The 27,385-nt window shown below is 47.1% G+C and overlaps 1 protein-coding gene across 2 annotated transcripts in view; it reads left to right on the top strand.

Annotated features, from left to right (window-relative positions):
* Positions 1 to 25,584, top strand: part of LOC138246454 (putative methyltransferase DDB_G0268948) — a 398,361-nt gene extending 372,777 nt beyond the window's left edge. For both annotated transcript variants that reach the window (XM_069201073.1, XM_069201071.1), the window contains one exon: positions 24,163 to 25,584. In XM_069201073.1, the coding sequence (XP_069057174.1) occupies positions 24,163 to 24,253 (91 nt within the window). In that variant the 3' untranslated portion in view covers positions 24,254 to 25,584. The remainder of the gene's footprint in view (positions 1 to 24,162) is intronic.
* The last annotated feature ends 1,801 nt before the right edge of the window (positions 25,585 to 27,385 follow it).

Here is a 27,385-nt window from a genome sequence, read left to right as displayed (position 1 = left end):
AGGGTGCAATGACCATACCCAGGGGACCCTGGTCCCCTATGCTGGCCATTGGGGTGGTGGGCATGTCTTTTCTAAGTGGTATAGATGGTTTTTCATCAGAAAATGACTCTAGGCAGATAAGAGTAATTTTTTTTTTACTCTAACCTGCCTAGTGTAATTTTTTGGTGCAAAACCCCCTTCTTCCATACCGCCAGCCCCACCCGACTAACGTCAGTTTTTTTTTAACACTAGCCTACCCTTTGCACCGGCTTGCACCATTCCATAAATATGGTGCCCGGCTGGTGCACAGAAATGGTGCAAGCCGGTGCTAAAATTTTTGGTGCAAAACTGCGTTAGTGCAGTTTTGCCCCAAACAGTATAAATCAGGGCCTTAGGTTTTGTCAACATGCAAGGGAATACATAGCATAGTGGCAAAATGTTGATGTAGATCACAGGAAACCAGGGGCCTGCCTAATGTTTCGAGCAGCACTTGGAAACTTTCCCTATGCCCCTCAGGCGATGCTGTGCCTGTCTGACATCTTCTTCAGGCCTGAAAAATAAGGCGGTGGCCCTTAACCAACTTTGTCCAGATTCATGATCTGTTACAAGTGGCAGGCCCGCTGGCATCTCTCGATCTGCCATTGTGACTCCTCACCAGTGTGTGTTAATGTTTTCAGTTGGTACCAAGGATGCTATAAAGAGAGGTACACCACCCGCACCCTATTGGACAGTAAAAGACAGCCGTTATTGGGTTGGATTACATCCATAACAACCCTGGGCCCTGTTGCAACTGCACATTCTGCATTAATTACTCATAAGCCCTGTGGTTTTATTGATGAAATAAACAGACCTAAAGCTTCCAAGTTGCCCCAGGCCAGATGGGAGAATCTCACCCAGCCCAGGTTATTTTTGTATCCTGGTACTCGTGGTGATGCATTTCTAATCAGGAAAACAAACTACATGTATTCCAAATGTTAACAAGAAACAAATAGTACATGCGCTTTCCATGTTGGAATTAATCAACTCGAGATATCTGTTGATGTTGCTCTTTAAGTGTGAAAGTTTCATAAACAAAGGCCCTGCTCAGACTTTTAGAAAGCTGGAGATGCAGGTGCTATTCTTGAACTAACTATTGCAAAGGATGCGCATGTTTATATAAGGTTATGTGTATATGGATGTCAACTGACGAAAATGCCAGTGGTAGCAGAAGTTGACATCGTTCAAAATTTAAGCCACTGGTGACCTCATAGAAGTAACATCACATAATGTTTCGAACCTTCTGGTTGAGAAAGTGTTGTCACTTGAGCTGTGGCCTAATAGCATTAGGGAAATGACACTGCTGAAGTAAAAAAACAATAATAAATGAAAGATTGAACATTAAAAGATTGTTACCGATGTGTGCACTTCACATGCATATTTTTAGAGGTAGTGCCATGGTATCCCAAATGTGCAGCCATTATATGCTAGAAGGGATGCCTTAGTACATCAGGTTTGCAGCAGTCATCTACCAGATACACCCCTATGCACCTACCCATCGCTACGACACGGCTCAAAATACCCAGTACCCATACACAGCCTCCAGTTCATCGACACAGCCACAAATGAAAGGCACACCTATCATTTCAAGGTTGCATCACACACCAAATAGGTATTGCATGTGCAGCAGCAGAACAGAGAGGTAGCCAAATGTCTCAGCTTAGGTCAAGTGATGCAGGTATACCCTGCCAGGTCAACACTAAGGGCCAGATGTAGGTAGACACCTTCTGCGACTCGCTATGGGGTCACAAAGACCCACCTCATTAATATTAATGAGGTGGGTCGCAGGTGGCGACCCCATAGCGAGTCTAGGCACTCACGGGGATGGTGGGCTGCTGGAGACAGCAGACCACCATGTCCGTGACTGCTTTTAAATAAAGCAGTTTTTTTTTTCTATCTGCAGCCCGTTTTCCTTAAAGGAAAACGAGCTGCACATAGAAAAAAATACCGAAACCTTTTGTTTCGTTTTTTTCAGAGTACCACTGCCTGCTCTGAAAAAATACTTTTGTGATCATTCACAAAGGGGAAGGGGTCCCATGGGGACCCCTTCCCGTTTGCGAATGAGTTACCATCCACTTCAAGTGGATGGTTACTGCGAGTTGATTTGCGACCGCTTTCGCGGTCGCAAATCAACTTACATTGCGGTGCGAGTCGCAAATAGGAAGGGAACACCCCTTCCAATTTGCGAGTCGGAAACACATTTTGCGAGTCAGTTCCGACTCGTAAAATGTGTTTCTGCATCGCGTGCGGGCATTAGGGCCTCACAAACGGCGAAAAACGCCATTTGCGAGACGCTAATGCCTTGCTACATCTGGCCCTTAGATTTGTTTTTTTCTCAATTCTCCAGGAGGGATAGAACATTAAGAGGCACATTGAAAATTCAGCAGAGAAAGGAAAATGAACTATATTACTCATGCCGCCCCTGAAATGAAGTAGGGCTTTTGTAATAGATCTGCGTGAAAACAACATTTAAATTCTCTGCAGTGTTCACTGCACACACTTCGCAATGTTATCCAGCTGCAAAATAAAGCCATTCTAATGTGAAACACAAACCAGATCAATTAAACCTTTCCCTTGAAACTTCAGAAACTAAACAAAGCGCACGGCTATGAGTTTTTTATTTAATTTAATTTTTTTTAAATTATTTTTCAGAGGATCGTAATAGTACAAAAGGAAAAACTGTACAGATTTAGAACATATTGAAATACACCACAATGGTTTTAGTGAATGACAAATGGGGTCAGCAACTTTTCAAACCATTGGAAATAGGCAATGGCTGGGAAAGGGAAAGAAGAAAAAAAAGAAAGATATAGAAATAGGAGGGTAGGAAGCTGAGATTGAATAATCCTGAACTGAGGGAGTTGTGCGCCACAATTGGTGGATAATAACCTAGGTACTAACGTGCCGGAAGGTTCTGGATAGGCCTGACATGTTTTTCCCTTCATGACAACAAGTAGGATATCTGGTAGTGTACCTGCGGGCCTATAATCAACATTTGGGCAGGCTTAACTGTCTACCGGTTCAAATGCTAGATGCTGAAGGCCAAGTTGAGGCTTGGAAGAGGACACAGAGTGTGGAGAACAAGAGCCGTTGCCAGGGTGTATCATCGGGTCATGCCCTCTGGTGTGCAGGACAGGTGACTTGCAGAAGGGGGGGGGAAATGGGAGGTGGCACAGCTGACATAAGGGAGGTATTGACGGTTGATAGGTAGGTAAGGGGACGTGTTCAGGGGAGGAGGCTAAAAACGGGTAGTATACTGCGGGTTCAGGTGGTGATAAGTGTAGTGAAGCTGAGGCTCTGTTGCACAGTACATTGGATGGGCATGGGGGCACTATGGCTGCAGGGTAGATTAGTCCGTTTTGCTGGAGAAGGGTAGTTTGTAGAAGAGAAGGGATGAGTGGGGAGGGAGGAGCCGGTTTCATGAGGAGGGTGAAAGGTGCGAATATTAAGTGCCAGGGAAGGAGGAGTTCATAAGAAAGAGAAGGTGCTATTTGAAGAGTGGCAAATACATGGTGGTGGGGGGTAGGAAGAAGGGGGAAGGGACAGGCCTGGAAGAAGAGCACAGTGACAATGATCCACGGGCGGAGAGCACCCAGCACCTTGTCTGTGCTCTCAGGGTGGAGGGGGTTCGAGGTAGTAAGGAAGAAGAGGTGGGGGAAGGGGAAGAAGGAGAGGGGGAGAAGAAGGGGGAGGTTTGGAAGAGGGAGAGAGGATAGTGAGGGTTTGGAGGGGGGGGGAGCTGATGTCTCAGCTATGGCAACAGTGATGGAGAAGGACGAAGAGTGAGGGTGGTCGATGGTGAACGTGCTATGGTGCCCCTGTGAGTTAAGAGGCCCATATATGATTAAAAAGGGCTGCCTGGTACTGTAAGTTCTAAATGACGCATTTGTGTGCGACTATCCGAACCATTGTCTCAATCCACTCTTCCGGAGTGAGGGAAACGATCGACCTCCAATGGCAGAGGATGCATGCCTTTGCTGTTGCTAGCGCGGTGTGCAGCAGCCTCTGCTGCGGTCATGACAGGGCAGGTAGAGGTCCTGTATCATGTAGGAGTATGAGAGAGGGGAGAGCAGTAGTCGGATCAGTAAAGATTCATCTAGGGTGGACCTTACCTCTTCCCACAAAGGCTGGACCGATGGACATTCACATATGATGTGGAGCAAGTCTCATCGGATATATCAGCAGCATCAGCAATTTGCATGTGGTAGAAGTCCTGCTCTGTGTAATTTTGCTGGGGTCCAGTACCAGTCATAGATTATCTTAAAGAGACAAAATTTAAGTCGGGCTTCACCAGTCCCTCTGACCCGGGCATCTAGAATGTCTGACCAGTCTTCAGCGGCCATAGTCCATCCGTAGGTGGGTCTGCCACTTAGAGCATAACATTTCAAGGAGGGGCTGCGAGTATAGGTGTTGCATAATTACATCATAGAGGTCTGCCAGTACACCTTTATGGCGACCCCATATCTTAAGATAGGCAACTACTGGCGAGGTCTAAAGTCCCCAAGGGGCGGTACCCATATTCTGTTGAAGACAGTGTTTGACTTGTAGATATCGCCTTTCTTGCCTTGGGTGGAGATTGTACTCTACCCGTAATTTATCAAATGGTTTGGGTACCCCTTCTTCAATAACCTGGGCTTTGCTATCAATACCAGTCATGCTCCATTGTGGCCTGCTGAGGGCAGCTCCCCCTACACGCAGACTGTCATTTCCCCATATGGGGGCCTGGGTGTGTAGAAAAGGGTGTATTCCGAGTAAACAATTAACTCTGCACCATGCTGCATGCATCGCCTTTAGGATTGGGTTAGTTGGGCTGGTTTGAGAAGAGCCATTACAGTACTGTCTGCTAAGAGCGCCTTGATGGGAGAGCAGCATTTTCTCTGTGACCACCCATTGTGGTTGTTCCGGGGATCCAGGTAGAATGTATGCCAGTTGGGACAGGTGGCGGGCAAGGGCATAGTGTTCCACCGAGGGAAGCCCCAGTCCCCTGCAAGAGCTGGGTGCCATTATCATAGTCAACGCCAGTTGTGGACGTGTGGTACCCCACACAAAGGTTCTGATCACTGCATCTATTAGCCGCAGGGTCAAGAGGGGCACCTGTAGGGGAAGCATACTCAAAATGTAGGTAAAACGTAGGAGTGTGGCCATTCTCACCGCCTGTACTCTGACCCACATGGAGAGGCCCAAGTGTGACCTCTTCTCAAAGTCCAATTTCATACGAGCAACGAGAGGGTCGAGGTTATCAGCCACTATACGGTCTAAACCTCGGCTGACAAATACCCCTAGGTATTTGAGGCGATCCGGGTCCATTGGAACGGAAATCCATGTATTGCGGCCCTTGTCGTCACTAGTGGGAGGGGCAACGCTTCGCTCTGGCCCCAGTTCACCCGGTAGCCGGATAGGATTGCAAATCCATCAATGATCTCTAGTAAAGCTGGCAGGGATTGATCCAAGTCCGTTAGGGTGAGTAGAACGTCATCCGTGTATAGGTAATTTTTTGAGGCCGCCCGTCAGAAGTATTCCTGTAAGCAACTGAGAGTGACGGATAGTGGCCACAAGAGGCTCAATAGCCAGCAGAAACAAAAGTGGTGAAAGAGGACAACCCTGCTCTGTCCCTCTACGAGTTGGGAAAGGATCCAATCGAAATCCCCGCAGTTGACTTGCACCATGGGGTGATCATAGAGCAGGCAGACTTTGGAAAATAATTGTTCTCCCAGCCTGAATTTTTCCAGAGTCGCAAATAGATATGGCCATTCAATGCGATCAAATGCCTAGGGACAAGGCGAGCGCTTCGTCCGGTATATTCCTGGATTCCCACAGAGCATGGCAAAGATTGTGCAGGTGGTTCTTAGAGATACGTCCCGGTACAAATCCCACTTGAGTGTGGTGAATCAAGGATGGGATAACTTTGCGCAGTGGGCTGCCAGGACGCTGACCAGGATCTTGGTATTTCCATTAAGGAGAGATGTGGGCTGGTAACTGCCGCAGAGTAGGGGGTTCCGTCCTGGATTCGGTATGACCACTATCGTTGCTCTGTTGGATATTGCACCTAGAGAGCCCTCTCGACATGCCTCACTGAGCGCCTTGTGTATGGCCCCAACCACCGTCTCACCAGCCCACTTATAAAGTTCGGCAGGAAAACCATCTTCCGCTGGTGATTAATGGTAGAGAAGTTTAGAGATGGCTTCTGCTATTTCTACCCTGCTTATCTCTCCATCAAGAAGGGCTCTGCCATCAGCTGAGAGGAGGGGCAGGCTCATGTTATTTAAAAAGACCTCTATTTGGGGGGGTTAGACACCGATTCCGGGATACATAAATGTTGATAGAAGGTCGCAAATTTATTAACAATTTCCTGCAGGTGTGTAAGTATCTCCCCGTTAGAGGTTGTGATAGCCGAATGGCTTGGGCAGCCTCTCTCTGACGGAGCTGTCCCGCCAATAGTCATCCAGCCTTCTCTCCTTGCTCGTAGCGCTGTCCTTGCAGGCTTATTTGGCTTGAGACGTGTACAGCTCGTTGAGGGCCGTGCGGGCACGTTCCAGGCAGTGGCATGTAGGGATAGATGGGTGGGTTGTTGTAGGAGGCTGGCCTGGCTTATAGTGGGTACCTTCTGGTACTTACACCTTGTGCCAGGTCCAGTTATCCCTTATTAGTAGATTAGAGGTGTTCTAGCAGTTTAGGCTGATAGAGGTAGCTATAGCAGAGCAGCTTAGACTGAACTAGGAGATATGCAAAGCTCCTACTATACCACTTATATCACTTAGCACTATATCATAAGAAACACAATACTCAGAGTTACTAAAAATAAAGGTACTTTATTTTAGTGACAATATACCAAAAGTATCTCAGAGGATATACTCCCTTAGGAGGTAAGTAAAATACACAAAATATACACACACAAACCAAATCAGGTAAGTAAACAATTAGAAAAGTAGTGCAAACACTGTAGAATACAATAGAATGCAATTGGAGACAATAGGCCTAGGGGCAAGACAAACCATATACTCCAAAAGTGGAATGAGAACCATGAATGAGGGTCGCTGGGAGTGTAAGAAAACACTAAGGGTGTCCACGATACCCCTCCCCAAGACCCTGAAAAGTAGGAGTAAAGTTACCCTACTACCCCAGAAAGACAGTAAAGTCGAGATAGGGGATTCTGCAAGGACAACAACTGACTGCAAACCACTGAAGATGTATTCCTGGACCCGAGGACCTGTAAATGAAGGGGATCAAGTCCAAGACTCACACAAGTGTCCAGGGGGAGCAGGATAAAGGTGCAAAAGGGCTGCCTCTGGGTGGAAGAAGCCAAAGATTCTGCAACAACGGAAGGTGCGAGGAACTTCTCCTTGGGTCAGAAGATGTCCCACGGCGTGCTGGAGGATGCAGAGTTGTTTCCACCTAGAAAGACCGCAAACAAGCCTTGCTAGCTGCAAGAGTCACAGTTGAAGGTTTTGGGTGCTGTCAGGGCCCAGGAAAGACCAGGAGGTCGCCCCTTCGAGGAGGAGACAGAGGGGGCACTCAGCAACACGGAGAGCCCACGAAGCAGGCAGCACCCGCAGAAGCACCTGAACAGGGGTTCAGAAGATCTGAGGACGACGGTCGACTCAGCACAACAAAAGAGGGTTCCACGAAGTCGGAGTCCAACTCAGCGAGTTGGGCAATGCAGGACGGAGTGCTGGGGACCTGGGCTAGGCTGTGCACAATGGAAGTCTTGCAAGAGTGCACAGAAGCCCGAAAAGCTGCAGTTCACGCAGTACACAGGATTACTGTCTGGCGTGGGGAGGCAAGGACTTACCTCCACCAAATTTGGACAGAAGGGCAACTGGACTGTAGGGGATATTTGGACCCAGCGCCTGTGTTCCAGGGAGAACGCTCGTCAGGATGAGATGGGACCCAGAGGAGCGGTGATGCAGAAGTTTGGTGCCTGCGTTGGCAGGGGGAAGATTCCGTCGACCCACAGGAGATTTCCTCTTGGCTTCCAGTGCAGGGTGAAGGCAGACAACCCTCAGAGCATGCACCACCAGGAAACAGTGGAGAAAGCTGGCAGGATAATGTGCTACAATGTTGCTGGTAGTCTTCTTGTTACTTTGTTGCGGTTTTGCAGGCATCCTGGAACAGTCATGGGTCGATCCTTGGAAGAAGTCGAAGAGGGAAGTGCAGAGGAACTCCGGTGAGCTCTTGCATTCGTTATCTGGTGAGATACCCACAGGAGAGACCCTAAGTAGCCCTCAGAGGAGGATTGGCTACAGAGAAAGGTAAGCACCTATCAGGAGGGGTCTCTGACATCACCTGCTGGCACTGGCCACTCAGAGCTGTCCATTGCGCCCTCACACCTCTGTCTCCAAGATGGGTGAGGTCTGGGACACACTGGAGGAGCTCTGGGCACCTCCCCTGGGAGGTGCTGGTCAGGGGAGTGGTCACTCTCCTTTCCTTTGTCCAGTTTTGCACCAGAGCAGGGCTGGGGGGATCCCTGAACCGGTGTAGAATGGCTTATGCAAGGAGGGCACCATCTGTGCCCTTCAAAGCATTTCCAGAGGCCAGGAGAGGCTACTCCTTCCAGGCCCTTCACACCTATTTCCAAAGGGAGAGGGTGTAACACCCTCTCTCAGAGGAAATCCTTTGTTCTGCCTTCCTGGGACTGGGCTGCCAAGGCCCCTGGGGGGCAGAAACCTGTCTGAGGGTTGGCAGCAGCGGTAGCTGCAGAGAAAACCCCGGAAAGTTAGTTTGGCAGTACCCGGGCTCTATGCTGAAGACCCGGGGATGCATGGAATTGTACCCCCAATACCAGAATGGTATTGGGGTGATAATTCCATGATCTTAGACATGTTACATGGCCATGTTCGGAGTTACCACTGAGACGCTACATATAGGTGTTGACTTATATAGTACACGCAGGTAATGGTTGTCCCCGCACTCACAAAGTCCGGGGAAATTGCCCTGAACAATGTGGGGGTACCTTGGCTAGTGCTAGGGTGCCCTCACTCTAAGTAACTTTGCACCTAACTTTCACTAAGTGAGGGTTAGACATATAGGTGACTTATAAGTTACTTAAGTGCAGTGTAAAATGGCTGTGAAATAACGTGGACGTTATTTCACTCAGGCTGCAGTGGCAGTCCTGTGTAAGAATTGTCTGAGCTCCCTATGGGTGGCAAAAGAAATGCTGCAGCCCATAGGGATATCCTGGGTACCTAGGTACCATATACTAGAGAATTATAAGGGTGTTCTAGTGTGCCAATAAGGATTGGTAAAATTAGTCACTAGCCTGCAGTGACAATTTTAAAAGCAGAGAGAGCATAAACACTGAGGTTCTGGTTAGCAGAGCCTCAGTGATATAGTTAGGCACCACACAGGGAACACATACAGGGCATACTTTATGAGCACTGGGGTCCTGGCTAGCAGGATCCCAGTGACACAGGCAAAAACAAACATACATACATTAAAAATGGGGGTAACATGCCAGGCAAGATGGTACTTTCCTACAGTTGTGTTTTGCCATGTGATACGTCTTATATCGTCCTCTAGAGTCTTCTGATGGGCCCTTTCTGTCCCTATTGGTCTGTCCCTATTGGCTAGCGCTGCATCTTGCATCATTTGTCCTCGCAGGGTAGCTTTAGCTGCAGCCCAAAGAACCCTCTTGGAGTTAACAGTGCTAGCGTTGTCACACATGTAAGTGGACATGTGGGCCTGCAGTTGCACCTTGCCCTGGGGAGAACTGTAGCAGTGAACGGCAAAGCACCAAGCTTGTGGCCTGGGGATTCTAGGCCCGTGTGGACAGATAGATGGATTGGGGAGTGGTCAGAGAGACCACATTCCAGTATTCAGGTATCTTGTAGTTGGGCGACTATGCTGTGTAATACAAGGAAATAATCCATTAGGGACTGGGTTCCGTGTACAGGCAACAGGAAAGTGTACTCCCTGTCGGTTGGGTGTGTAAGCCTTCAGTAGTCCACCAACCCAATATCTGCCATCACATCAGTCAGAATAGCTCTGTCATTGTTGCTGCTAACATTGAGGGAACCAGTCCTATCTAACACCGCATCTCTGGCCAGGTTCCAGTCTCCCCCTATTACATAGTGGGTTGCCCCTATTTCAACCAAGAGGCGGTTGATTTGAAAGAATAACAATTGATTAGGACCGTTTGGTGCGTATACGGACCCCACACATATCAAAGAGTCTCCCATCTTTAATTTGTCAGCACATGATTTTATGACAGTTATGGGCAGTGCCTTACGGAGCAATATTGCAACCCCACATTTCCTTGAGACACCACTCCCTGACACCTGTTGTGCTGGGCTGCAACTAAAGAGCGCCATTCCCACCCAGTCACGGTGCAATTTACTGGATTCAACACTGTCAAGATGTGACTCTTGGAGAAGAGCTGTGCCAGCCCATTTAGATTGGAGGTAGGAGAGTATTTTCTTTTGTTTCACGAAATGCGTCAACCCATTAACATTCCAGGATATGATCTATAGTGGGTTGGCTGCGTTAGGGACAGGACCAGCCATGATGGAACCATAAGGGAAGGGGTGCAAGTGGGTCGAGGTAAGCTATACGGGTGGGGGGGGGGCGCTGTGTGGAATGATGTGGGTAGGGACAAGGTGGTATGGGGGAAGAAAAGGCGCAAAGCCCCATGGGTCCAAATCTGTGGACTGCGGGTCCAAACCTGTGAAGCCCACACGCTCAGCTAAATGGGCCCCAACCAGGGGCAGGGCGCCCACTGCCTGCTGCCGTATGTATATCAAGTAAGAATACTATACGGGACTGAGCACAATGGTGGAGGATGGGAGAGGGACAGGCTGTCGAGAGGGGGAACGGGTATGGGCGTAACCCCTGTGTCAGTTACCGCTGGGAGTAGGAATAGTAGCGGCAGTACTCCTGTTTCCATGAGAGTCCCTAATAGACACTGGCGACAATGATGGTACTGAGTCGTGTGGTTGCAGCGGCTGTGGTGGGACTTGGGAGGGCTTGGTCTTCCTAGGGCTGGAGGTAATATGAGCAAATGGCATGCCAATGGAGGTGCATTGTATTATAGCATTGTGCTCTAGAGCACACTGTGCTTTGTTCTTCATTATTTCTGTGGCCCTATCATCATGCCTAGGAATCTGCTACTCTCATGTATCTTGGTACCGTGTATAGAACTCAATACTTCTCTACTACTGCAGTAGGGACCTGATAGATACACAAGGTGGTGAGCTCATCAACGGGTAGGGCAGGGGGTGAGACGATATGTCTGGAGACAGCAAGAATGGGGCAGTGTTATATATAAAGCACCAAACAGTGGTATGTTAGGCATGGCCAACAAATAAGGCACAGCCGAAACCTGGTTATCACACGACTAGAACATAATTGATAAAATCACAAGATTATAACATCAACGTGCGCTCAGATACTCATCCGTCTTCTGATTCGATGGCGAGTTCTCTCATCCCCGAATGGAACTCCGGACTCTCATGCTTCTCGTATCGTGGCTGTGATTTCAGGTGGGAGTTGAGAAGGGTTGCAGGTCGGAGCGAGACTTGTCCCTGTCAAATATCTGGGTGTGGAGCCCCACTGCTTTAGTACTTGCCCCCTGTCATTGTGTGTCCTTGCAAGTCTTTCTAAGTCTCTGCCTCTGAGATGATAGTCTGCTTCACTGTGGCCTGTTCCCCCCAGGGTAACTGTTGGGGGTGGTGCACTCCGAATGTCAGTAGGTAGTTCCTGAGGCCGGGCCGGAGTAGTTGTATCCATGGACTGGGGCAGTAGGCCATTCAGGAAAAGTTGCAGGTCCTCTGGTTCAAAGAAGTCCTTGGATATGCCGTTTTTGGTGACCCACATTCTCGCTGGCTCAAACAGACCATACTTCACTTGCAGTTGGTGCAGCAAGGTTCTGACAGCCAAGAATGCTTTCTGAGGGTCGTTGGTCTCCTTTGAGAAGTCAGCTGTTATACGGACCTCATATCCCTCCACCCGAAATGGTCTGTGTGCCCGGGCCGCTAAGAGGAGTTGGCAGGTCTGCCCATGTCATAGGAGATCGGGGGGCCTGGGGCTCCATCCCGACGTTTTGGAGCCAGTCGGTGCACCCTCTGAAACTCCAATGGCTGGTCGAAGATTAAGTCAGTCAGTTTTGGAAGGACAGCCCTCAGAAAGGGTTGGGTGTCTGTACCTTCTATGTGTTCCGGGAATCTAAAAAAACAGACGTTGTCCCTGTGGCTCCTGTCTTCTAAGTCTATCAGCTTACTGGGGAGGTACAAAAGTTCCTGATCTCTGACTTCTGCAGTGTTAATATGATCTTCCATTGTCGTCACTCGTCACTCCAGTCCTGTTGCTCGAGACTGTACTCCCGATATGTCAAAGCACATGGTTTTCTGTCTCCGCTGTCAGTGAGGTTATATCAGAGTCCATTCCCTCAAGTCTGAGACCCACTGCTGTGATCTCCTGAAGTATACGTTACACGGTTGCTTCGTGCACTGGGTTGGTCATGGTGTGAGACTGAGCAGTCTGCTGCGATTCTGTGGTGGAGGACATAGTTTGTGAATGTCGGAGGGCTTCAGAAAAAAGTAGTTGTCTTGTCGGCTTGCCAGAGGATTTATGTGCCGTCTTGCCGCCGGGCATCGCAGATATAGCCCTCAGGTCTGAGGTCTGGAAGCCACTCTACCAGTATTTTCTTGTGTTGCAGTATTGAAGAGGAGTCGATGATAAGGTGAGGAGAGGAAAGAGGGAGATGATCCTCTTGTCACCCCCAATGGCTATTCCGGCACGATCTATGGCCTGAGGCTGTCTGGAGCAATGATAGCACTCGAGGGGGAGTCAGATTCTTTTCCTGTTGATTGGGATAGTTCTGGTGATAAAGCTAGTATCCAGATCAGCCTCCTTCCCATCTTCCGGTCCGCCATGCAGAGTCGTTGTTGCAGGGCCCCATGAAGCTCAGGAGGAGGAAGGGGTAGAATAAGACCTCCTGTTGTCCCTCTTGGCGAGTTTGCAGCAGTGTCCACTCCCCCTTGTATGGCTGTGCCTTCCCCGCTGGGCTATAGCACGGAGCGGCACCGCATGGAGAGAGCCCAATGACTTTTTGCTGAGCTGTACCAGCAGGTAGGCTGCGGGGGAGAACTAGAGGAAGGAGGGGTCCCCGATGTAGGTGGGGAGGGCTAGGATCCCCTCCTCCAATGGCGCCATGGGTCGGGGATGGGGCCAAGAACAGCTCCCTGGTGTTGCCACCTTGCTCCTGCAGCCATGCACCTCCGTCACTACAGACCGTGGCTCCGTACAGGCTGATAGGCCTCACTTCCGTGCCTCTCCTCAGTTGCCATTGAATGGGCCCCTCTCCCAGCACCCTGATCGGAGCACGTTGTCAGAAGGCTCATCGGGGCTCAGTTAGGAGGGTGCAGGGCCCCAGTAGCGACCCTGCTCCTGATCAGGGCACACCACCTTGCAGAGCTCCCAGTTCAGGTGGCCATCTACGCCTGTGGCCAGAACACCCCCCCCACAGCTATGAGTTTGACAGTTGGGCCATCAGACCACCAAGGCGGCAGTGCCATAAAGACTGCCAAATCAAAGTTCTCCCACCTGCTGTATTGCAATCTTACAAGTCGCCCAGCGGCAGTGTACATGATGGAGGTGGACCGGCGGGTTACAAGGTAAGCAATACAAGGTATATTTTTACATCAGTGTCAATGCAGGAATCTACATTTTGACCAAAAGGAACGCATATGCATGACACATGTAAAAATACCTTGTGCATGTACCATTCCATTGCTGGAGACTGGGCCATATTTGTCCAGTCCAGTCAACAGCAGAAAAATGCAAATTGTACGTGCCCGTATTTCTTTTTCAGGGGTGAAGTTGCTGCCCTGAAGGGGGTCCCTGGACAATGAGGTCTACATTGGAGACTGAAGGGAAAAGAAGGAAATGTGGTTGCTAGCTCCCCATTTCCTTCAATTCTGCCATCTCAAAGCCGGCAGTCTCTCATGCCACAGTCTGCTTGGCGGAAAAGCATATTGTAATGTGCACGTTAGTAGCCTTGTCTATACCACCCTCTGAAAGCTGCTTTTCACCAGCCACCGACAAGGCAGTTGGAGGAAGGCTGGCAGTGTCGGCAGGACTCCAGTTGTCTCAATATCAGGAAGCTACTAACATTGTAATGTGGCTGTTGGACTGCCAACATGAAGGCATTTGGGCCTGGTTGTACGACGGAACACCGATTTCCTAAACAACTAGTGCCTTAACAACGAGGTCGGAACACCGACCTCGTTGCTACTACTAATGATTTTACCACGAATGCCTTAACAACGATTTTCGTTGTATAGGCATTCCTGATAAAAGCTTTACCCTCCACCCCCTCCCCAAAAACCAAAAACGCCCCACCCCCCCAACCCCACCCCAAAACCTAAAACCCCCTGACCCCCCACCCCCTCCCCAAAACCAAAAACGCCCCACCCCAAAACCTAAAACCCCCTGACCCCCAACCCCCTCCCCAAAACCAAAAACGTCGCACCCCCCCAACCCCACCCCAAAACCTAAAACCTCCTGACCCCCCACCCCCTCCCCAAAACCAAAAACGCCCCACCCCAAAACCTAAAACCCCCTGACCCCCCACCCCCTCCCCAAAACCAAAAACACCCCACCCCCCCAACCCCACCCCAAAACCTAAAACACCCTAACCCCCCACCCCCACCCCCTCCCCAAAACCAAAAACGCCCCACCCCCAACCCCACCCCAAAACCTAGAAACCCCCACCCCCCCACCCCCTCCCCAAAACCTAAACCCACCACTTATCTTAGTCGACCCCTTCTCACCTGCGTCGTCCTCCTTTGCCAACTCCCTTCTTTGTACCTTAACCACGCATGTTCGTTGTTCAGAACATACGTAGTTAAAGCACAAAATAACGGAGTCGTGGTTACAAAAAGCGTTGTTGTGCTTTCGTTAACCACGACTTTCGTAAAAACAAAGTCGTAAAAAAGGATGTTTCCCTTCGGGCCTTTGCCGCTGTCACAATGGCTATCCCCAGACTTCCAAACTCCTCATCAAGCCCTGAGTTAATCTGCCACATTTCCTTCTGATCCTTCCACTGTTTTTGTGATCTCAGAGGTCAAGGGTTGAAAGACAGTGCCAGTGTTGGAAAGGAGCAAATCAAACACCTGTGTGACGTGATGTATGTATTCCAAAGACGTTCTCGAACATAAATTTGCAGAGTGATTTCTGTTCATAAATTGTTGCTGCTGTCTAATGTACAGTTGCTGATTCCACGCCCAGTGACTAAGTCTCTGTCAACAGCACACACAACAGTCACCAGCACTGGAAACTTAATTCACAGATTTCTGAAAGTAAACTGATGCAAAGATGCCCATGACATCAACGACTGTATGATCATGAAAACACAATTACTGGTGTTAACATGCTAAAAAGAAATCAGCAGCAGAGGAGTAACGCATGCTGTTGTGTCAACTTGATAGATCTGCTCATGTCTCCCTCTCAACCTGAATACTTCATAAACAAAGGTCCTTAGCACAGGTCACATTCTTAGCAAGTTTGAAATGTGTGTCGCAGAGGATTCCTCCAGTCTTTGATTGCCTCCAGGCTCTGCCCACTTACAAGTGGCCTGGAGTTTTATCCTCAAGGAGGATAGTGCTCTCGACCATTCTGCGTTGCCCGGTGTTATTACCAGATCTGCAAATTCCATGGCAAGAAGACACCAGGCTTCACATCTGAAGAAACCATAAGAGACATCCTTTCCCCTTTGCATCCGAGCCCCGGCCATAGCACAGTCTGAGACTGGCAGGAGGATTTGCACTTCCCCTCTTCCCCAGTGCAAGCCAGGAGGAACAATCCAATAAAACAGGGCCCTCACCCACAGGCAGAACAGGACAGTGGTAGTAGACTACATGTCCCTGCTGACCCCTGTCCTGTTGTGCATGTCACCCACCCGGTGCCTGCAGCTCCCTTAGAGACAAGTCACTACAGAGCCCACACTTATTCATCACCTGCGGTACAAAGATGATAAATGGCATGTATATTTGATACCGGCATTCCAGGGTTCCCTTTTACTCCCTACTCCATGAGGAATAACTCATGATTGCTATGTTTAGGGGCAGGGATTCTAGCCTCAATTAAAGATCTTGCATCCAGTATACCTCCATCTCAGTACGGTGATCTCGCCAAGAGAAAGTATCAGAAGAAATTACTATGTCCATAATTTGTTGGTTTTACTTCCCTGGTGTACAATCCCTCCCACCAGATACCATCCTTGTCTGAGTCACATTAAGAAACACACCGGAACCAGCAGCATTGCAAGCTTCTTTCACATGTGCAGAGTAGGGACAGCACGTGTGGTATGTGTGGTATCTTTATCAAATAGAGAAAGACAGGCACTGAACAGTACTGTATGCTCACAAAAGAGCAGTTGGATCATAGCCAGCCCACAGTGCATGCTTCAGTGACATAAACTTTCGAAGCACGACATGCAGCCGCAGTTTGACTCGCTGAACTCGCCTCATACATGCAATAGATTCTGCAGTGACAGCAGCAGGAGACTTCCCTTGCATGCATAAGCACACCATAGGTGGTTTCCGTGCAAGCTTCTTCAATCATAATATGTAAAGACATTACAAGTGCACAGCAACTTCCCTCAGAAGCACCAGTGCATAGTTCCCTTACTCACATCAGGAACAGCACAGGCAGCAGAAGAGGAGGCGTCTTTCATAAACACAACTAAAACCGGTGGCCAGCATGATACACGTAGATCTCTGTGGCAGGTGTATTTACCTGTTGAAGTATTGATCAGAGAAAACTCATCATCTGGCTGTGGTACCCCTGAAAGATCCTGCATATGGAAATAGGAACAAGTCTTCACATTGTGTAGGCTCCAAGGCAACATTTGTAGGATCAGTAGACTGGCTGACATTCCACTTCCGATATGTAGATTTAGAAATCATGAGCTCCTAAGGGCGTAGTTTTATAATTGCATTCCTCAAGAGTCAGCAGGTGCAGTCCAATATCCAGTAATTAGACAGGAGAGTTCAAGCTTCACTGAATAAGGGTAATTTAGAACCCCAACTCTCCCTGGACAAAAATCATATGGACGTGGTTTGTCACGCTTTGCGACAACAGAGATGCAGTCATGGCACTGTAAAAAGCTAGAGTTTCTACTAAGTCACCCTGTGGCCCCTTGTTGATTTAAGCACATTCTGATCCCTCAGAAAGCCAAGGCCAATGCAGTCGCACAGACTGTGCCCCCAGCACCCTCGGAATGCGCACTGTCTGCCATGCAGGCAGTGTGCATTCCAAGGGTTCTGACAGGGGTCCCCTGTACTGCCCAAGCCAAGCCTTGTCCCTGCCTTTCCTTCGCCCTTTTCAGTTTCATGATAAGACTGGTGGAAAGGAAAGTCGTAATCAGTATGGCGGTGCTGAAATCAGCACTGCCATTGCTGACCATGAATTTCAGCCCCGTCCGGCTCTCTGATCCTGGCAGTGGCGGCAATGTGCTGGCAGACCGACCACCAGCATCGTAATGTAGTGGTCGGACCACCAAGGTTGTGGCGGTCTGACTTCCACAACAAGTATGAAGGTTCATGGACCGCTATACTCGTGATCAGCCCCTAGGTGTGAGACTTGAGGAAGAACAATGGAAAAGTGCTTTAATTGCAATGATGAGCAGCGTTTAATAAACTTTGTGAAGTGTAGAATTTTTCAGATCCATAGACTCATTTCACCCTGCTCCCATACGGTTTTTGATGTCACTTGATGCGGGGCCACCGCCAACATGAAACTGTAGCCTCTCCCTAGTGGCCCGACTCTGTGGAAGTAAGTCTTACTAATTCATCAGTCATGCACTGCATTTAATTTTTGTTCTTAACTGATGACTGCCTGAGTGTTTTACATATTTGTTTATGTAACTCTTGTCTAAGCACTATGGGCATTTTAATATTAATTCTGTATACACTTGTGTGTGCTATTTAAATAGCTTTGATTAGGTTGGCAATACATATAGTTTCAGAATCCAACCCCCTTTTGTCAGTGTTCAGAAAGTCTTAACGTTTTTTGTTCAGAAGTTACTGTGCCCTTTTAACATGGCTAAGCTTTGAGCACTCCTACTATTTAACACCAGTAGTTTTGAAAATTGGTCACCAAGACATTGAACTAATCCCGTTTAAGACAAAATACACTAACTTTCCATTTGGGTTTTCCTCTTCTGCAGTATGATTGGCGTATTTTTGGGTTTGGTGGGTTTGGTAATTTTAAAATTTTTATCAGCTCAAATTACTCATAACTTTATCCATATGGCCCCGTGCCCTCAAATTCTAGCATCTATCATAATAGTCATAATACTTGGGGTTGTATCTCAGCCTCAGAAGGTGCTACTTCCCAATGTAACCTGTCTTTTGAAAAAGGTCTATTTATGATAGACCTGAGCGCTCTGACTGGATGCTCAATAACATTTAGTATGTGGAGTAGTGGAAGTTAATATTTGTCAATACACTAGTTTACCGTCATAGTGGTGAAAAAGGCTTCTGTCTGTACCAGGAGTTAAACAGCACAAGTGCAGTGGTGGCAGCATTCCATGAAGTGACACGTTTTCAGTGAAAGGTCCTTTCTACTTTGTGTCACTGCAGTGAGTCCTACCGGACACTCACTTTTTTTAAAGTGCCTCTGCTATATGCTTAACTCACCCCTTGCCAAGATCAGATTTATGTGGAGGCGCATGTGTGATGGAAAAGTTCTGAATGCATGTGCATTCACAAGAAATACACTACACAAAGGATGAAGTGTGGTGTAGTACACACAATGTAAATGTGTGTGTTTGTAGTGTGTGTTTTTAAATAACAAATTCTGGAACAGTACAGAGAGACTGCAGTATTGAACGTTGTGTGCATACTGAGTGCATGTGCTGCATGTGAGTATGATTGTGGTAGCATAATACAGGAGGATAACAGTGCTGTGCAGTGAGAGTGCTGTGAAGGTACACTGAGAGGAAAAGTGCCTGCACAGGTATATTACATGGAAGCCATTTGGTTCTGTTAGAAATGTGGTCTCTGGTTGGCAGTCAGTTGGTACTCTGTCCAAGCAGGGACCCTCACTCTAGTCAAGGTAAAGGAGAAACACACCCCCACTCACCCCTTGGTAGCTTAGCACGAGCAGAAAGGCTTAACCACAGAAGCAATGTATCAAGTATTTGTACCAACACACGCAGTAATAAAAACACTACAAAATGGACAAAATAGGTACTATTCATTTAAATCAAACAAGACCGAAATGACAAAAATCCAATATACACAAGTCATGAATTTTCAAAAGAATAAGAAAGTCTTAAACCTTAGAAAACAGTGAGAAAGCTGTTGTTACACAAAGTACCAGGTTTGCCTAAAAAATAAAGCCTCACAGGAGAGCGTGCATCAGAAAAGTCAGCGATGCATCAATCGGTCATTTGTGTGGATCCTTTAAGGTTTTTCTACAGAAAGTAACAGCTAAAATAAAAAAAAATATTGAAATTGAGGTGAAAAAAAGAGACATTTCTGTACACGTTTTATTCTATAACCCTTCCCAGCTATGGCAGATTTTTAAAGGCAATATACCGTTATGTCTGCTGAAATCCTCTGGTTGCAGGTATATATAGGGCTTGTAGGTTCATCAAGAACCCTAGGTACCCAGGGCCAATAAATGAGCTGCACTTTGCAATGGGTTTTCATTGCATACCGGGTATACAGCAATTCATTTGGTGAATTATAAAGAGTTAAAAATAGCTATCAGGGAAACCTTTGTACTTCCAAAATGTGCACAAGATAAGGTATTGAGAAGCAGTGGTTATTTGCACATCTCTGAATTTCGGGGTCCCCATACTAGCATGTGAATTGCATGGCATTTCTAAAATAGACGTCTTTTTTACACACTGTCTTACATTTGGAAGGAAAAAATTTAGAGAAATAGAAGGGGCAATAACACTTGTTCTTCTATTCTGTATTCCCCCAAGTCTCCCGATAAAAAGGGTACCTCACTTATGTGGGTAGGCCTGATGTCGGTGACAGGAAACGCAACATGGACACATCACATTTTTACATTGAAATATGACGTGTTTTTAAGAAAATGCCTAGTTGTGGATTTTGGCCTCTAGCTCAGCCAGCACCTAGGGAAAACTACCAAACCTGTGCATTTTTTAAAACTAGTCACCTTGGGAAATCCAGGATGGGGTGACTTGTGGCTCTCACCAGGTTCTGTTATCCAGAATCCTTTGCAAACCTCAAAATTTGGCAAAAAAACACTTTTTCTTCACATTTAGGTGACAGAAAGTCCTGGAATCTGAGAGGAGCCCCGAATTTCCTGCCACCCAGCATTCCCACAAGTCTCCAGATAAAAATGGTACCTCACTTGTGTGCGTAGGCCTAGTGCCTGTGACAAGAAATGCCCCAAAACACAACGTGGACACATCACATTTTCCCAAAGAAAACTGACCTGTTTTCAGCTAAAGTGCCTAGCTGTGGTTTTTGGTCTCTAGCTCAGCCAGCACTTATGGAAACCCAGCAAACATAAACTTTTTTGAGCACTAGACACCAAGGGAAATTCAGAATAGGGTGACTTGTGGGGCTCTCACCAGGTTCTGTTACCCAGAATCCTTTGCAAACCTCAAAATTTGGCAAACAAACACTTTTTCCTCACATTTCGGTGATATAAAGTTCTGGAATCTGAGAGGAGCCACAAATGTCCTTCCACCCAGCCGTCTCCCAAACCTCCCAATAAAAATGGTACCTCACATGTGTGGGTAGGCCTAGTGCCCGAGAAAGGAAATGCCCCAAAACACAACATGGGCAAACCACATTTTCCCATAGAAAACTGACCTGTTTTTTGCAAAGTGCCGAGCTGTGGATTTTGTCCTCTAGCTCATCCGGCACCTAGGAAAACCTAGAAAACCTGGACATTTCTGAAAACTAAACACCTAGGAGAACCTAGTATGGGTTAACTTGTGGCGCTCTCACCAGGTATTGTTTACCCAGTATCCTTAACAAACCTCAAAATATGGCAAAAAAAACCAAAAACTTTTTTTTCTCAAATTTCGGCGCTGCAAAGTTCTGGAATCTGAAGGGAGCCACAAACTTCCTTCCACTCAGCATTCCCCCAGGTCTCCTTATACAAAAATGGTACCTCACTTATGTGGGTAGACTTAGTGCCCGCAACAGGAAATGGCCCAAAACACTACGTGGACACATCAAAATTATCAAATACAAAACTACCTTTTTTTTGGGCGGGGGGACCTGCGTTTTTGGTCCTGGACTCAGCAGCCATCTGGGGAAACCTACCAAACCGAAACATTTCTGAAAACTAGACACCTGAGGGAGTCCAGGGAGGTGGGACTTGCGTGGATCTCCCTGTGTTTTCCTTCTCAGAATCCACTGCAAACTTCAAATTTAGGTTAAAAATCTAATTTTTCCCACATTTCTGTGTGGGATCTGTGCACCGGCACAAAATTCCTACCACCCAACATTTCCCTCAGTCTCCCGATAAAAATGATACCTCACTTGTGTAGGTGGGCCAAGCGCCTGTGACAGGGAAGAGCCAAAAACATGTCGAAATTGAGGGGGAACCAAAGTGGGTCCAAAAGAGTAGTTTGAAAAAAAACGTTTTTAGGCTGACAAGTGTGGCAGACTTTTTATCGGTATAGATGCAAGAATGCAGAGTGGTAGGAATTTTGTGGATTCCTGCAGATTCTGGAAGGTTCCATCACAAAAATGTGGGGAAAATGTGTGATTTAAAGCAAAGTTGGAGGTTTGCAGGGCATTCTGGGCAAGAAAATCGTGCAGGGTGCACGTGAAGCACACCACCCTGGACTCACCCAGATGTTTAGTTTTCAGATGTGTCTAGGTCTCGTAGATTTTTCTAGATGGCAGCATCCCAAGAATCCAAAAAGTGCAGCCCTCAGCATTCCAAGTGAGATGATTTTGAGAGTTAGACAAGATCTCATGGCCTAAGCAAAACCCAAAATATTCAAATGTCCTCTTGCTTGACGTAGGATAAGTGTGCGGGGAGAGCTGAAAGACTGTTACCCCCTTCAGTTGAGGTGAGGGCTTAACCATGACCATACTGGATGGTAGCCACCACCCTGTGTTTTTTTTTATTTTTTATTCCCTGGCATCTAGTAGGCTTTCTGCTTCCCCGGGGAGTGGATTGGTCGAGGGCAGAACCACTTTGTCCCCACTTTTTGTGAAAAAAAAATCTTCCCTTGTGTCTGGTGGGCTTTCTGTACCCCTTGGGGGCAGATGGGGCTTACAAAAATAGGCTGATCTACCCCCAAGGGGGGCAGAAATGGCCAACAATAATGTGACCCCATGGAGACTGACCCTTACCCAAGGGGCTAACCCCCAATCAAAACACACACACGCCTATCCCTGCTGCCTAAGTGGTTTTTGGCCCCCGGGGGCAGATCAGCCTACTAGAAGTAGACTGATCTGCCCTCAAGGCAGGCAGAAATGGTCTAAAATAAACTTGCCCCTCCAGGGGAGGGACCCTTGCCTAAGGGGTCGCTTTCCATCTGTAAATAAAAAAAAAATGAAAATAAATACTGGTGCCTAGTGATTTCTGCCCCCTTGGGGGCAGATCGGCCTAATTAAAATAAGCCAATCTGCCCCCAAAGGAAGCAGAAATGGCCTAAAATAAATGTGGGACCCTTGCCTAAGGGTTCACTCCCCTTGCGTGAAATTGACCTGAAAAAAAGAAATCCCTGGTGTCTAATGGTTTCTGCCCCCCTTTGGGGGCAGATTGGCCTAATTAAAATAGGCCGAGCTGCCCCTAGGGGGTGCAGAAAAGGCCTTAAAATGCCCCCTAGAGGAGCGACCCTTGCCCAAGAGGTCGTTCCCCTCATTCCAATTTCCAGCATAAATGAAGATCCCTGGTGCCTAGTGGGCATTTCTGCTGCCCGATCACTTCACAATCAGGCTGCAGAAATGCTCAGAAAGACATCAAAGGAAAGGAAAAACCTTTCCTTTCCTTTGTTGCCTCTCTGACGGCCCTCACCTCCTGAATTCAAGCATTTCCCTTCCGATAACGCTGGAAGCTGAGGTTCCAGAGTAATGGGTGCGGCCTCTGATGAGGTCAGCGCGATTGCACGCTGACATCATCAGACATCACTGATGGAGTGCTACGGGGGGGTCGGGTGGAAGGGGAAGCGTTTCCCCTTCCATCCCAGCCCTTGGGGGGTTAGTGGGATGGCCCATGGGGGGAGCACTAGCGCTCACCCCATGGTACTGGTGTGGGACATAACAATTACGTCCTTGGCACCAAAGCGGTGCTGCAGAGGATGCAACCGTTACATCCCGGCACCAAAGGGGTTGATTACACAGCACCCTGCTCTATGGGCTACCTAGAGCCTACCTTACAGGTGATGTATATGTAATTAAGCAGGAGTTTATGGTTGTTAGAGGAGGTTTTAATGACAAGTGGCCATGGCAGTTTAACATTTTGTTCAGCATACAGTGGTAGGCTTGGGACACACTTCAATGTGCTACTTAAGTGGGTGGCAAAATGTGTGCTGCAGGCCCACTAGTAGCATTTAATTCATGGATCCAGGGTATATGGTATATCAAGATACAAGTGACTTGCAAGTAAATTAAACATGCCAATTGGATATAAGCCAATGAAACCATGTTTGAGGGGAGTGAGCACACGCACTTTAGCACCGGTTAGCAGTAGTAATGTGCACAGAGTCCTAAGGTCAACAAAAGCAAGTCCAGAAAAAATGGAGGGGTTGAGGCAAAAGGTTTGGGAACACACCAGCCTAATGCTGACACGTCTAACAGTAGAGTTATAATAGTAAACCTTTGCTTATCCTTAGAAACATGCCTTCATAAAATTTTGTCCTGGATATTCTTGATGCAATATTTTGCCCCACCATATTTTTGTTTCTGATATTCTTTCTAAATACTGAGAGCATTGTTCTAGACAAGAAGAGATTGGTAATAAAATGAATGCAGAAATAAATTATCAAAGAAATCCCCCAGAGTTGAACAAGGTATACATCTTTGCATTTTGTCCCAATACTTGAAGGATAGCCTCCACCTGCTTTTGTGTGTACAAACTCTCTGTTGTTACATGTCTTATTAACGAAGCATATTGTGTTTTCCCTAATTCCATATACTTCTACCATGTTACCTGCACTAAACTATACACTCCATTTACACTCTACTTTTTCTATTACAGGCTTTTGAAGATCATGGGAGTGTCTTCAGCTGACACTGAACTAGAGGTCGTCTGCTCCTTCTTGTGTGTGCTGGCCAGAAAGGCAGCCTAATAAATGGATGAAACTACCAAACATATGGTGTATTGTGATCTGACCTGCAACTTACATAAGCTTTGCCATGATGTTCTATGAGATCACATTCAATGTGTTTAATAATTGTCCAAATTAAACATACATATCATCTTTTAGCATATCCACCATAACCAAACTGATGTACAAAATGTTTACCAAGACACTGTAGACTGAGAGAGATAATGTTTGATTTTGTCTTCCTACTTTGAGCTGGCAAGCCAGAACAGAGCTCTGTCAGCATCAATCAAGAGCAATAATTCCACCTTCTCAGTGGAAGGAGAAGAAGTGGAATATGCTAGTAATAATCCTGGAAACTGTGAATAGAAGACTTTATCTTAGGTAGAATAGAAGCATCTTCAAATAATCCTCAAAAAAGAACAGCACATTATAACAAACCGTGCTTTAAGTCTTTGGGCCCAAGTAGTCACCAAGGCAAGTGTAGGGGCGTTAGAAAGTGACCTTCTGCCTTTCTTTTGATCAATGTAAAGGCTTTAATGCAGCCTGCTCAGTTTTTTCATTTGGAGTTGGCAAGCTTCAGATTACAGCCATCTCATAAAAACTGTTAATTAGAAGGAAGATAGCACTAGACCACAGGTATTGAATGATTAGTGCACCGCTTGTGGAAAAAAGCTGAATGTATGTATGTATGTCTTGATAAGAATAGAGCTCTAACCTAGCTTAAGTGTATAGAACAGGGGACATGCCCTCCGGGAGAGAGTGTCTAGACTTTGAATTCATAGAAGAAATTCATCATGAATTTTGAAAAGCCTCTGCCAGCTGAACAGAAGGCTACAGTCAAATAGGTTTGCCAACAAACGTGGTATGATATGTCTCCAACATTCACAGAAAAACTCACACTCATACTTGGGGACCATTTCTTGGAATCTCAGCTGTTTTATTATAAAACGCCCCTTTGTCCCAGACATGTTAGAGGGAGATTCCAGCAAGATGACAACGATTGTATGCTGATTGCTTCGCTGCAGCTACTTGCTTTGACGGGTGGACCCCTGATTCACATGGGGACAGTGTCTCTCTAGAATACAGGCTTCTTCCTCCAGGTATGAGGATTGATGTACTCCCAGGGGGGGAACTGAAGAGCCGATTAGGCTTATTACACTGTGCTCAAACATAGTGTAGGTAGGAGAAATATATATATATATCACTCCTAGTGACAGTATGGTAGGACTGTTCTTGTGTTTTACTCTGTTAGTCACCTGCTTGCTTTTATTGTGTTTGATAATCCAAGTTATTGCAATACATGCCTTTTTATCTAAGATGCAGTTACTTCAATAAATCCTTATTGAACTTTATTCTGCCTCTGTTGTCTTTGCCTATATGAGACTTTTGGTAAATGGGAGAAAGGGATAGGAGCTGATTGACCAGGATTCCCCTGAGGAGTCTTTCTTGTCATGCGCCCGGTTGCCACAATCATCTCGGCAAGAGACGAGGCACTGCTAGTTAGCCGGAGAACCCAGATTAGGCCGACAGGCGTCATGTGGTGTGGAATCATACTTAGGTCCTGATTTATACTTTTTCACGCGATAAAGTATACCGCCGGCTAGCACCATCCCAAGACGCCGGCCGGGTGTTGTATTTATGGAATGACGGTAGCCGGCGGTAAGACCGGGTGGGGGAGGCATATGTCCCCTGGGCATGGCCTTTGGGCCCAGTGCCATGTTGAGGGGCCCAAGTTAGGCCCCCATGGCACTTTAAAAAAAAAAGATTTAAAAAACTCACCTGCACTCACCGGACTTACCTTGGATGGGGTACCCCATCCTCTGCTGTCCCTCTGGTGTGGGTGGGGATGTCCCTGGGGCTAGGGAAAGGCACCTGTGGGCTCTTTCCATGGTGTTTGACCATGGAAATAGGTCCACAGGTCCCCTAACGCCTGCCTGATCCAAGCGTTAAATCATGGCGCTAAGTAAGCTTAGCGCCATTATTTAAGGCCCCCATCCCCCTGTGCTTGATCTTAGCATGGGGGGATAAATATGGCGCTAAGGCCATATTGTCATTTTTTCCCCAGGAATGCCTACCTTGCATCTCATTGACACAAGGTAGTTTTCCGCAGGCAAAAAATGACTTTAAGTTTAAAACTTTGGCGCTAGAGGGGTCTAGCGCCAAAGTTAAAATATGGAGCTAAGTTTGCGCTGAATTAGTGTAAAAAATGACACTAATTTGGCGCAAACTGAGTATAAAAATGCCCCTGAGTACCCACACTCCATGAGATCCTGTATCCCAAATCCAGTAGTCTCATTAGCATATTGGGATCCTACACGACATGGCGCTGCCAACGTTTGGTCGGGCACTAATATACGGATCCTCCTGAGTATCTCTGTCTCATTTAAGGCAAGAGACACCTTGATATTATATATGGAGACGTCAGTGGAATTGAGGACTTCCTCCTCAGCTAAATAGGTAATACCTATCTTGAGCTGTAGGTTGTTCAAGCTTGAACCTTAAAAAGACTAATCCCACTTGGTGTCCCTATCTCTGAACATACATCTACCATTAATATGGCGAACCCACAATGGGTAGCAATTGCAGTAAGTATGCAACCTCTCCTTACTACACATTTATTGGCAAATGGACTTACAGCCCAGAAGGGATCCAGTCACATTTGTTGTTGAGGCTCATCCAGCCTATAGAACAGAATTTGTTTACTCTTGGATCACTTTTCCAGCAGTAGATGGGAACATAAATACATTTCACCACTACACACCTGCAAACATATCTGCACAATGCAGAGCTTACGAATATTTAGAAATACCTTTATCTTATCAAGACCATAATAACTGGCTTGAAGTCACCCTATCACATACAATATTACATGTTAGGTTAGGTCCTCTGAACAATGATGGCCTGACCTCGCCTTTATTGGCCACTTATACACCACAGCCTGATGCAGCAACCTTAGCGGTAGCTGAGGTTCGCCGCCTATATATAGAGCTCATGACAATATACAGATTGTTAATACAGTTCATTATGAAAACATTAAATTCCAACCCAGCACATGCTGCCCCAGTGCAACAACATGCAGTTACGCCAGGCATTAACCCTTCAACTGTACATTTGATCATGGGTAAGGTATCCACCAAGCGGGAGGAAATTCCG

The sequence above is a fragment of the Pleurodeles waltl genome, chromosome 7 (genome assembly GCF_031143425.1).
Source record: "Pleurodeles waltl isolate 20211129_DDA chromosome 7, aPleWal1.hap1.20221129, whole genome shotgun sequence".
NCBI classification, from domain to species: Eukaryota; Metazoa; Chordata; class Amphibia; order Caudata; family Salamandridae; genus Pleurodeles; species Pleurodeles waltl.
Note: the sequence above shows the minus strand (reverse complement) of the source record. Positions and strands in the feature narration are given on the sequence as shown.